Genomic DNA, 11,232 nt, shown 5'->3' with positions numbered 1-11,232 from the left:
TTTCCATTATATCAGGTTCTGGTCTGATGCAGTTGGCATAAACTCGTCCAGAAATCGCTCAATGGAACGAGCTAATGCCAGAGCTGGTTTGAATGCCTCCGTCTCCCATCGGACAAGATCCCCTAGTCGCTTTCGAACGAGCATGTTCCGCTGAGCCTCGTTCGACTGACTGGACTGTGAAGATGCAGAATCCTCCTTACTCAAACTAGAGACACTTGGATTTAGACAGTTTCCAATACGGAATGAGTATATGCTTTGTAGTCGATGCTTTGCGGTATCGACTCTCCATGTCCATTCTTTTTGTGAGGGCTTCAGTGGCTGATTAGGCGGACGCGGGCTCGGGGAGTCGACGAGTTGAGTAGCGAGGAAGTCTAGTCTAGCTCATACCGTGAAGGTGCAGAGCAATAGTCCGGATCGTCTCCGAGCCTTCGACGAACTAGGGCTCTGATGATAGCCATGACGATAATAGCACCGAGCTGAGCAACAGCACAAGGCCATGGTAGTCCCATGAGGCCAATGAACTGAACTGTGAAACCGGCGCCACCAGCAAATATCGCGGTTACTGCCAGAAAGTCTGACTCCAATCTCCTATCTTCCTCAGACCTGGCTGATTTGTTCTCTTGTGGGCCCTATTCTGATCGGGTGTCATCAATCTGGTCGTTTTTATTTTGCTTGCGCCCTTTATTTCCTTTGTTGCTCTTTCCTGACAGGACATCTTCTCGTCGACTAGAAGTTGATATAAATTGCTTATTTCGGGAAGAGATCACATAGGAATCGAAGTCCTGGTCACTGACGCGCTGCATCCGTTGTACCCAAAACAAATCAATGGATTGAGTTCGGACTTCAGAGGAAGCTTGCGTCTCATTATCGATACCTGAGCTCGGCCGCCATTTGAACTCCTTGGTGCTTCTTTCAATGGCAATAGGACATGCAAGCATGCCAATGAAAAGAAGGACTGAGCCGCCAATGTAGCAGGGAAGTCCCCAAGGCTGAGACTCGTAGTCCTGAGCGCGGTACGGGACGACAGCAGCTATAACAAGAAGGGAAGCTTGAAGAATAACTGCAATGAGGGCGGCTAAGTGGAGTTTAATACTTCTCTTTTTTGGCGATATCTTTTCGGTTGCAATGTTCAGCTGTAGATTAGGGTACTTTAGTGAGTCCCAATACTTGGGAAATCTATCGTTCTTTTGCAACGGGGTTGCTCTTTCGATTCTTGAGATGGATGGGACAAATTCGTCTTCTGCTTGCTCGAAATCCTTTTTGCGAGTCTCCGTGCGCTTGAATGACTTCAACCAAGTTTGTGCTGCTAGATCTAATTCATCGCAATAGCCTAGCTTTCATGTTGACATGTAGTGGGAGAAACGCAAGTTTCACGCCATACCTTCCTTGTATAGAATGCCTTCTTGAGATGCGGACTTGAGGGTATGTATGCCATATGATTGATTCTGCGCACCCTTCTTCTCCTTCAGGAGTTCGTCAGGGAATACGATAAACTGAGCAATCTCGGGCTGTCCCATTGTTCGCACTATGCCCCTTCCATTGAACAGTTCACCAACTTCGGCTGAAGTGGAAGACATGTATTCAATCTCCGCAGCTGCTTTATTCTCACGAGCACGACCGATGACGCTTTGAGAAACTTGTGACCTTGTACCCGAATGGCACCGGCAATTGCTGTCATGATACCCAACGGAGCGCACGCGAAGATAACATGATCGTTCCAGGTAAAAGTCTCACTCAGGAATTGGCGAGCAAATTGCTCGCCGAACAATGCGAGGACGCTAATTAGAGTGAGTCCTCGTCGTCTAACATCCAGAATAACAAGCAAGCAAAATATCCAGTTTGGTGACCTACGGGCCCAGGTCGGAGAAAACATTCATAAGAAAATCGGTATCATTGTCGTCGGCAAGTATCTCTACCGCCACTACCCATACCTGTCCTGTTATGCAGTTGGCGACTGAGAATTGCCCAGCATGAACATGCTTGCAGTGGCTGAAAAGCAGGCTCTGATAATGAGTGCTGTCAGTGGCTAGTCTCCCAGGTTGTCTGCCTGTTGCTGACGGACTGCTTATGCCCCCAAGGTCATTATTGGTGAAGGTGTAGAGCGTGATGCGTGAATTAATACCCACGAATAATAATGTGCTTCGACTTGTTGGACCTTCGGAGTAACCAAGGCCGAATCTTATCTGGCTGCTGTGATAACGTGACGTGTGGTATGCTATCTTGCGAAGGAGATAATGAGATGGTGATCGTATAGCAAAATACTAGCGTAGGGAAAACTTGCCTGGTGTTGGCTGGTCTATGATGAAGTTGGAGGTCATCGGCATACTAGGTTCTCTCTGCCGGAATGGGCTCACATACTTTAAATATGGGGTCATACTCTGTAGATTGATAAGAAATGTCAATTTAGCGAGATTAGATGGATCAAAATAAGCTTCTTTTTCGCGACTACGATTAGTTTTAGATGTGGAGTTCGTTGCGCCATATTTTCATCGTGAAATTTTTATTGACTCAAGGCAATTTCTGGGCTGTATCTGACGCGCCCGATGACTTTATCACCCAAAATACGACATGTCCAACATCACCATCCATCCAGCGACGCATGATGAGATCACCGCCATCGTGAACTTCATAACGAAGGCCCGAGCGGACATGTTCCCGTTCCTCGACCAAACATCCAGCGATCAGATGGCCCTGAAAGAACTCGACATTTTCAAGGACAGATATCTTGACCATCCCCAAGGCGCGTTTTTAACAGTTTGTTCCGAAGGGCGCCTGATTGCGACAATTGGCTACGTTGCTTATGATGGGCGCTTCTCACATTTGTCTCTCGAACCTGAGAATGTCGTCGAGGTACTCAGGTTATACGTCGAGCCTGAATGGCGTCGTGCAGGGATAGCTTCCAAGCTCTTTGACACGCTAGTCGAGACAGCTCGGCAATCTGGCGTCGAGCAGCTTTACCTGCACACGCATCCCTTCCTACCGAATGCCATCGACTTTTGGAAAGGAAAAGGGTTCTCGGTTATCACCGTAGATGAAGACCCAGTCTGGCAAACGACGCATATGAAACGGTCGCTCTAGCAGTGAAGTCAGTCACGGTAATGAGCTGTCTTTCGTGCATGGTATCTCGGATAATGCTAACCGCGTATTTCTGTTACCAGGTTCTTGCGCCAGACGTGGAGATCAGAGCATCAATTAGCGGGGTTTGGTTCATGACCTGCATATGCAGGGAGAGCAAGTTCACCACGATCGGGGCTGAGTAGAACTGCCAGAGACACTTCTCGAAAATTCTTTCACCTACTAGACATCAGCGCGAGCAAAATTAATCGGATGTGGTTCAATCTCTCGGTTTGTCACAGGAAGGTTCAGTAGATGAGTATTGCAGGGTATTTGTATTCGTGTCTAACGTTAAACGTCGATGTGCCTCCGGCTCATATCAATTACAATACATCATTTCTCGTTGTTCCATCCATCCCAGTGCCATAGAGGAGCACTTAGTATCGGGTACCACCGTAGCCCTGCTGGCCATATCCGCCTTGACCTCCGTATCCGCCCTGGCCTCCGTAGCTCTGGCCACCGCCATAGCCCTGATCTCGGCCACCATATCCGCCTCCACCATATGAGCTGGAGCCTCCATGAGAACCACCTCCATGTCCATGTCGGGAAGAGTTGTCATACTGAGACTTTCCGTAGGCCAAGTCATCGTCCTTTCGTCGACGTCGCTCATCACCAGAGTCGGAGTCACTGCTGCTGGTCGAGTCGCCAGTGAATGCTCGGGGGCGTCCGTCGCGGTGATGCTTCCTGTTCTTCTCCTTCTTGTGCTTCTTGAACTTGTGCTCGAGGAAGTTTGCGCCAATGGCACCAGCAGCGGCACTGGCTAGACTGCCGAGAAGACCGCTACCAGCTGTGTGAGCGGCCCAGCCGGCTGCACCACCTCCTGCAAGTGTAGCACCCAGTCCACGCTCTCCGTCCGGACCTCCGGGGCCACCCGGACCGCCGGGACCACCTGCACCGTCGGGGAATTGGCCAGGTCCGCTGCCGTATTGTCCGCCTTGGTGTTGGCCGTACGATTGATCACGGTTGTCGTAGCTGGGCTGGTTGGAGCCGTAGTTGGATCCTTGAGAGTATTGTTGCTGTTGAAGCTCTGTTAGTAATTGGAGCTGGAGCTCGGAGCTTGGTGCATAGCTTACCTGTTGAGGATAACCCTGTTGTTGTTGGCCATAGCCTTGTTGTTGTCCGTAGCCACCACCTTGCTGTTGCTGCTGGCCGTAGCCACCTCCACCACCACTATAGTAATCTTGAGCTGACATGTTGTTGTGTGTTGTTTATGTGTATTCGTGAAGTTGAACTGCAATTCTAGCTTTCGAGCAGTGATGTAAAGTGAGGGGTCAAGCTCTACTTAAGTAGACACTTGTCGTCATCAAGCCATTCAGCTCCAACAAGGTTTAATGATCTTGGCTGATGTGATCTCACTCTGGGCAAAGGTGGCGCAGTTGCCCGAACCAACATGTTTGCGGCGCGGGTCTCGGCACTCCCGGTCACTTGGCAGCCGGATGCATCGGCATGCTGTGGCTCGGCGTTCGGACATGCACCAAATGACCCCGGGGCTGAGCCACTGACCATCGGAATCGCCGAATCATGTTTGTCATGACGAGCATATGCCCTGTGGCTGGTGATCTACTTGGCATTACCTTGGGGACGCGTAAGATGACCCTCAAGGCCAAGACTCTAAAATTCACTCATTGCTTAGCGTTGAGCGCTGAGATTTACCATTATCAGAAGACGAGACTATAAATAACATTGTGTCTCGAGCGGAATATGATGGTATTTCAGTATAGTCGCCGAAATTGATAAGATCATCTGATATGCTGTTCACGTGCTGCGACTGAGCCTCCGAGTGAAGCAATCACGAAACCTTTATATCCCGTGACCCACCATGTCATGTCGCCATCGAATACGAGGAGTCATAAATAATCATGCATGATTCTGTTCTTCGTGAAACCCGTGGAACAGTATGGCTCCAAAGTGAAGATAATGGAAAGGTAATGCTAGTTTGATGAGCAAGCATACCAGTGTGACGCAGCCAGAGATGGTTTCTCATCTGTTGGGGGGGAATTTCTCGTCCGTTATGATCACGACGGCGGTCTGCTTTCATCCATCGACAGCATCGCCCACTTCTCAATCAAGGTGCCCAGGTTCCATATCGAGCATTCCTGGTCGTCTTCATCAGAAGTGAGGACTTCCTTGACCTCTCCCCGGGGAGGCAAGGCAAAGCTCACTGGCAGGTCCTTCTCAACCGTTTCTTGAGTCCATCCTTCGAGATGCTGACGTGCAGGTTCCGGAATGGACTTGTCCATAGCCCAGACGAACGCTTGAGTTGCTTGTAGGAGAACTCCGCTGATTCTAACGCTGCCAGAAGATAACTGCGCCATCCGACAACTTTTCGTAAATATATCTTGTGCCGCGGCGACATCGAGTATGGGGACCAGTGTTTGCATCGATATGTACAGTTGATGTGCTATCATTAGGTTCGTAGGCCACTTCTTGATAAATGACCCAATGATCTCGGTATCGTGACGACAGTGTTGAATGCATAGGTCCTTGACTGTCGAGCTGTACGGGACACCGAATGGTATGTCGATAGGCATGTCCTGAAGCAGTGTGTATAGAATTAGGTTCTCATCTATTCTATAGTCATGTCAGTAAATGATAATTCAACTAACTATGTCTTTACCTTAAGAAACACGTCACTGGTGTAAGGTTCTGCTCCACGACCAACTGCCGAGGTATGTCATGTTTCAGTTGTATGAGGCGAGAAAAGAACAGCCGTCTAGCATGAATATCCTCTTCACTTCCGCGTCTGAATCTAGAGGTTGTGAGATACTGCATGATCTCATAGAGAAGTTCGGAAAATGAGCATGCAGCTGCCAGCACTCCAGGTGGTCGAGGAACAAGATCAGAGGAATCTTTCCAAGGCCTGTCAAGAACATCCAAATTTCCTTTATGGGTGAACGTCAGGATAGAGAGGAAGGGCTTGGGGACTTGAGGTGGGGGAATAGTAGAGGGCCTGTTGTAGAAATAAGCTATCCGGCTAAACGCTCACAGTCAATACAACGTCTTATGATTGGATTAGCTCGTTCCCACCTCTCTAAAAGAAATATTCCCCAAAGCGTCTTAGATGTCAGCATCATATCGTGAGTTTGAGGCGGAACGTTGTTCTTTGCTGCCTTATACCTTGCCTCCAAACGGAGTTGCTTGAGCATCTCATAGGCTGTGAGGCGATAGATCAGACCCGCTCTGTCTTTCCCCGTGGCTGCCATAGTAAGATATATCAGAAGTAGTCCTTGGACAGCTGGTATCGATGGCCGGCCTTGTTCAGCCTCAAAATGACTCTTGGCCTCGGCAAGGAAGGACTCGGAGAGGTTGCGGCCTGTCATCACACCAAATTGTTTTCCTCGTTCAACCATCAGCTACACTTGCTTAGTTATGGTTCGAGAAAGTCGGCTGGCTACTTACACATCTCTTAGCGCAAATAGCGTTTACCAGCAAGGGTGAACACCATTTCACTTCTCTATCATCTCCTGCTCTCATTTCATCCACAAACGTGATCCTATCGAGGACGGGAAACATGTAGGAATTATCCCAAGTGAAGAAGTCCGTTATTAGCTCCGAGACAATTCCATCTCCAGCAACTGTTGTCCATGGCTTGGCAGGAACTTGAATAACACTCGATTCGAACGCTTTCTGGTCAAAAAATGCCAGACTGGGATCAGAATCCCATGTATTCGTCGATGGCTTCGGGAGTAGAGCTTCGGCTTGTTTCAAAGACTCAAGGACAGCAAGGGGCTGATCCGAACTTCTCAGTCGGTTGAAAATCTCCTGCGCCTCGCACTCAGGCTTCTTATTTATGGCGTCAAATAGCTCTCGATACTGCTGATTCTCGACTAGCAAAAGGTCGTACTTTTTCTGCACAGCGACGGGTACTGATGGCGTTTCGTACGAGCATGCCTCGCTTTTGGAGAAGCAACGGCTGCAGGTTGGCTTTCTGCCGTCACACTACATAAAACACCTCATTAGTATTGCTTACCCCTCTTCGACCAGAGAGAAGCCTCGTACTTTCGCTTTCTTTCGTCGGCACCCCTCGCAAGCCACGGCGACCAAGACTCTCTTCCGTAACCTGTGCGGTGGTGATGAAGGGCCAGGCGACTGGTCTTCCCCATAGATGTACCCTGAGGTCTGCTGAGCGGGTAGGATCGGGACCAGCCTCCTTGCCTCCTGGGGATCCATTGCCAAAGACCCTTTCAGCTGGATCGAACGATGGAATAATCTGAATGGGACATAGTGAGACACATGGGGATGATTGAGTGCTCCGTACTCCGATAGAGAACAAAGGGCAGCTTTTGAGTTCGGTGGGCAGAAAGGGATTCAGCCCTGGAGCGCTAAACGGAAGCAACGAGCCCACTGCATCGGTATTAAAGTCAATAACGGTCATGTCTGTGGACTGTTTTCGCTACCATGCCAATCAAGCCCAACGGAGGTATCCCGGTAATGGCATTGGTTAGAAGCAAGTTTGACAGCTAATCAAACGTCATTCTGACGTCAGGCTGCAGGGTGAAGAAAAGAATCATGCACTTTTCGGTATATTTGTATGATCCTGCTACGAGTGAACTCTCGTGTTTTTTGTTCACCATATCCTTCTAATTTCACTAATCGTAAAGTAAAACGGCACTATCATATCTCAATAATTCCTCATCCTAGTTGATCTATCCAGGATTGATACTCAAGTAAGCGTTTGTGTTGTTTATCTGGTTTGTTCAACCCACTTAAGAATGTCACTCTTCTCGGTGAGCCAGAGTCACTCCGCCCTTTTTGCATCATGGATCCTCTGATTTTCAGACCTAACACGGAACCAATGTCTTGATGCGATGAAATGACACTTCAGATGACCTTGTTCCTTTATGATGTTCATCACGCGAGCACGTCCCGCCCGGTTTAGTTGTCAGGCCACGTAATGAGCCAGCACAGCCGCCGAATCGATACAGCGCATTCTGTGAGTGGATAGGTCGATGTCGTCACTCGGGGGGAGCGCATGTGAACTTTTTTCGAGTCTTCGAGAAGGTTATATCCAGCCCTCACCGGTCGGTTCCTCGTCTCCACTGCCAACTTACAAGTCACCTGAGGAGAACCCATATGAATTGTTCAGGCGACCGACTTTTTGGATCCAGGTCGCGGGAATTGTGGTTGAAAAGAAAAAGAATCTTTGGCGTCTCGGTTCCTTGCATTTAGTACTAATAATACTGGGAAAGCTCCAGGAATTAGTGCGCGTCATCAACAATTCTGACAGCATGCCCGGTGTGGTGGACGAGGAATGCCACAATTCCCGTGTCCTTTTAATGTTATTCTACGCTAAAACCGTCCTGTGGAGCATGGGGAGGCTGGATCGATCGATCTTTTGGTTGTCATCGACATCAACACCCCAGGCATCAACCCTTCCAAGATTGGCAGGTCATGGTTCACACCGCCAGGAAGCGCATCAACTTATTTCCTTAGAAATTCTCTTTGCATCGTATAAGCTGTGTCACCTCGCATAGCAAGCAGCATGCATACCCAGGCTCTGATGCGTAGGACAGTGGGTAAGCCATGCCTATCAACAGAGGTTTTGTTATCGAGGCAGAGACATAAGAAGGGCCAGACAGGGCCCATAACCTGTTTCAGGGTTACAGAAAGGGTGTCATAAGATTTGAGGCAGGGTATTAGAGTTTGAGCCATGTATCAGGTAACAGTTTCGGGTTATATAGTGATAAGGCTGAGATCAAGATGATTTCAATCCGATGCAATCACGCTGATCTCGTCGTGTTATTTTAACACCATGCGGTCGCATTCGACAAACTGGGCTAGACCAAATGGTCGTCGACAAGGATATCTTATGACTCAGCACTCAATCGGAGAAATTAGGGGCTATCGTGGCATGTTTCAGCCCACGAAAAGTACTTTCCGATTAATTGACAGCTCATGAAGTTGCAGAAGCCTCTTGTTATATCAGATCGCCCGTCGAAAAGGGGGTCTCCGACGCGTAATGAATTTTTGACTTTGACACATTCCTTGTTAGCACCAACAGACGCCATCAGTATGGCTAGCACGCTCATCTTGGTGTTGCTTGGACTAGGCGTCTTTTTTGTGGCTCCCATCCTTTATCTTCGGCGCATCAACCGGTTGCTGAAAGAGACGCCCCATCAGGTTGGACAACTAAGGGGCAAGCCTTGGACCCCAGATTTACTGAGACAAACCTACGAAGCCCTCGAAAAATCTCCAATAAACTTTGATAGGCTATTACCTCCCAAACTTGACAGAAGATACATTGTCACGGGAGGTAATGGTAGGTCTCCTCCGTTCATCAAGTATTAGTTGGTCCTGACGAATGTGCCAGGGCTTGTTGGCGGATACATAGTTCTCCAGTTATTGGCTCGTGGGACACCGCCTAAGTGTATTCGAATTGTCGATGTCCGGGAGACTGAGCGAGATGATCTTAGGCAAGGTTTAGCCGCCCAAGTGGACTTTGTGCAGACAGACATTACCTCCAAGGCTGCCGTGGGCGATGCTTTCTCTAAGCCTTGGGATCCGAAGATAGCATCTTTACCACTCACTGTCTTCCATACAGCTGCTATCATCGTACCCGGAGCCAGGTCCAAGTATCTCTACAAGTTCACCGAAGCCGTCAATGTACAGGGAACAAAGAATGTCTTGGCTGCTTCTCGTGCAGTCGGCGCCGATATCTTCAGCTCAACATCATCAGCTTCGATATCCATCCGACCCGTCGAAGCCTTTGTAGCACCATGGGCAGAACCGAAGCATTATTGGCAGGTCATGGATACACAGGATTTCGATAAACCATTACGACAACATGAGGAATACTTTACCAACTACGCTTTTTCGAAGGCCATTGCCGAACGCCTCGTTTGTGCTGAGAATGAACCGTCTTTTCGCACAGGATGTATTCGACCTGGGAACGGTATCTATGGTCATCCCTCGGATAATCCCATCGGCAATCTTCTGGCTAGAGATGTCAATCAAACGCAAGTGTCACCTATATTTATCTACCGCTATCTCTAATGCTCTCACAGCTGGGTCCCGCACATCGTACAGAACTTCGTTCATGGCACTAACGTAGCCGTCGCGCATCTATATCATGAAGCTGCACTAGCAAAAGAAGATTGTACCCAAGCTGGTAGGCCGTTTGTGGTCACGGGCGTTGGTCCGCCAATCACTTTCGGGGACGTTTATACCGCCGTGGAAGTCTTATCTGTTCACCCTTTTCGAAATGTTATCGTACCGCCATTGGTGATTCTTTTTATGACCTATATCGTTGAATGGTTTATCTTGCTTCCTCATCGTCTCCCATTTCTTAAAGGAATGATCCCTGAGGTCAAGGGCGATCTCAGAACAGTTCAGCCCGGGCTCATCACTATATGTACGCACTTGATAGCATCTGATGCTGAGGCTAAGAAGCCTATCTCAGAGGGCGGGCTAGGGTACAAAGGACTTATCACGACACTGGAGGGGGTTATCTCGGTCATCATGGACTGGAACCAAGAACATGCAGGCGAACAGACAAGAGAAGGCAAGAAGATATATCAAGGTTCCTTACGACTGGCCGAGATATTGGAAGAGGCTAGATCAGCTGTTCCTCCCTAGAACAATTCCCTTCTTTGTAGAGTGAGCTGTCCCAGCATGAGCTCAGCTCTATAAATTGGCTTCAAGTTTTGTAGGGCAATAGTATTATCAGGTGGAATCCCACTCGGATTCTAAAGCCTGTGCAATATGCAATTGCTATTGAGTCAGAAGTATGCATCATCTCCTAACAAGGTCTTGTATGCTGATAATGATAAGGGTAGAACTTACGAAATGGTTGCAGGTTTTATGAACCCGGCGATTCTTCTGGTGTTGACTTATTCTATCACTCATAGAATAAAGCTAGAACCTTTGCCAATCTCGCACGCTATTTATGGCGCTGCATCTGAGGGCTTTCCCTCGGTGCTCAAGCGTAACAAGCTCCCTTCCTGGCAAGATAGCAGACGGCTAGGACTAAGGAAACGCCTTTAAGAGACAACAGCAGACCAAAGGCAGCTTTCGGATATGACCTTCGGTGCACCCACCGATGGCACCTAGTATGATAGACTAGACTTGCTGCCTTTTCATGGAGTAAGTAAACTTATGACATTTTATTAAGGCACTAAG

At 48.6% G+C, this 11,232-nt stretch overlaps 5 protein-coding genes across 5 annotated transcripts; 2 read left to right on the top strand and 3 right to left on the bottom strand.

The window, feature by feature from the left end:
• Positions 1-6: 6 nt before the first annotated feature.
• FTJAE_10410 (serine threonine phosphatase 6 regulatory ankyrin repeat subunit A) lies at positions 7-1,577 on the bottom strand (the record flags this gene model as incomplete). Its single annotated transcript, XM_037343250.1, has 4 exons — positions 7-214; positions 388-629; positions 795-1,312; positions 1,382-1,577. The coding sequence occupies 4 exons, from the start codon at positions 1,575-1,577 to the stop codon at positions 7-9; spliced, it is 1,164 nt and encodes a 387-aa protein (XP_037202516.1).
• Positions 1,578-2,568: 991 nt separating this feature from the next.
• FTJAE_10409 (GNAT family acetyltransferase) lies at positions 2,569-3,078 on the top strand (the record flags this gene model as incomplete). The annotated part of the gene is made up of 1 exon (XM_037343248.1): positions 2,569-3,078. One exon carries the CDS (start codon positions 2,569-2,571, stop codon positions 3,076-3,078), a length of 510 nt encoding a protein of 169 aa, XP_037202515.1.
• A 413-nt stretch (positions 3,079-3,491) lies between these two features.
• On the bottom strand, positions 3,492-4,307 carry FTJAE_10408 (glutamine rich nitrogen starvation-induced; the record flags this gene model as incomplete). The annotated part of the gene is made up of 1 exon (XM_037343247.1): positions 3,492-4,307. One exon carries the CDS (start codon positions 4,305-4,307, stop codon positions 3,492-3,494), a length of 816 nt encoding a protein of 271 aa, XP_037202514.1.
• An 822-nt stretch (positions 4,308-5,129) lies between these two features.
• On the bottom strand, positions 5,130-7,489 carry FTJAE_10407 (pathway-specific regulatory nit-4; the record flags this gene model as incomplete). The annotated part of the gene is made up of 6 exons (XM_037343246.1): positions 5,130-5,685; positions 5,732-6,088; positions 6,142-6,467; positions 6,514-6,980; positions 7,114-7,324; positions 7,373-7,489. The coding sequence occupies 6 exons, from the start codon at positions 7,487-7,489 to the stop codon at positions 5,130-5,132; spliced, it is 2,034 nt and encodes a 677-aa protein (XP_037202513.1).
• Positions 7,490-9,126: 1,637 nt separating this feature from the next.
• FTJAE_10406 (cholesterol dehydrogenase) lies at positions 9,127-10,107 on the top strand (the record flags this gene model as incomplete). Its single annotated transcript, XM_037343245.1, has 2 exons — positions 9,127-9,373; positions 9,425-10,107. The coding sequence occupies 2 exons, from the start codon at positions 9,127-9,129 to the stop codon at positions 10,105-10,107; spliced, it is 930 nt and encodes a 309-aa protein (XP_037202512.1).
• Positions 10,108-11,232: the final 1,125 nt, after the last annotated feature.

This window comes from Fusarium tjaetaba (genome assembly GCF_013396195.1).
Source record: "Fusarium tjaetaba strain NRRL 66243 chromosome Unknown NRRL66243_c0000240, whole genome shotgun sequence".
Taxonomy (NCBI): domain Eukaryota; kingdom Fungi; phylum Ascomycota; class Sordariomycetes; order Hypocreales; family Nectriaceae; genus Fusarium; species Fusarium tjaetaba.
Note: the sequence above shows the minus strand (reverse complement) of the source record. Positions and strands in the feature narration are given on the sequence as shown.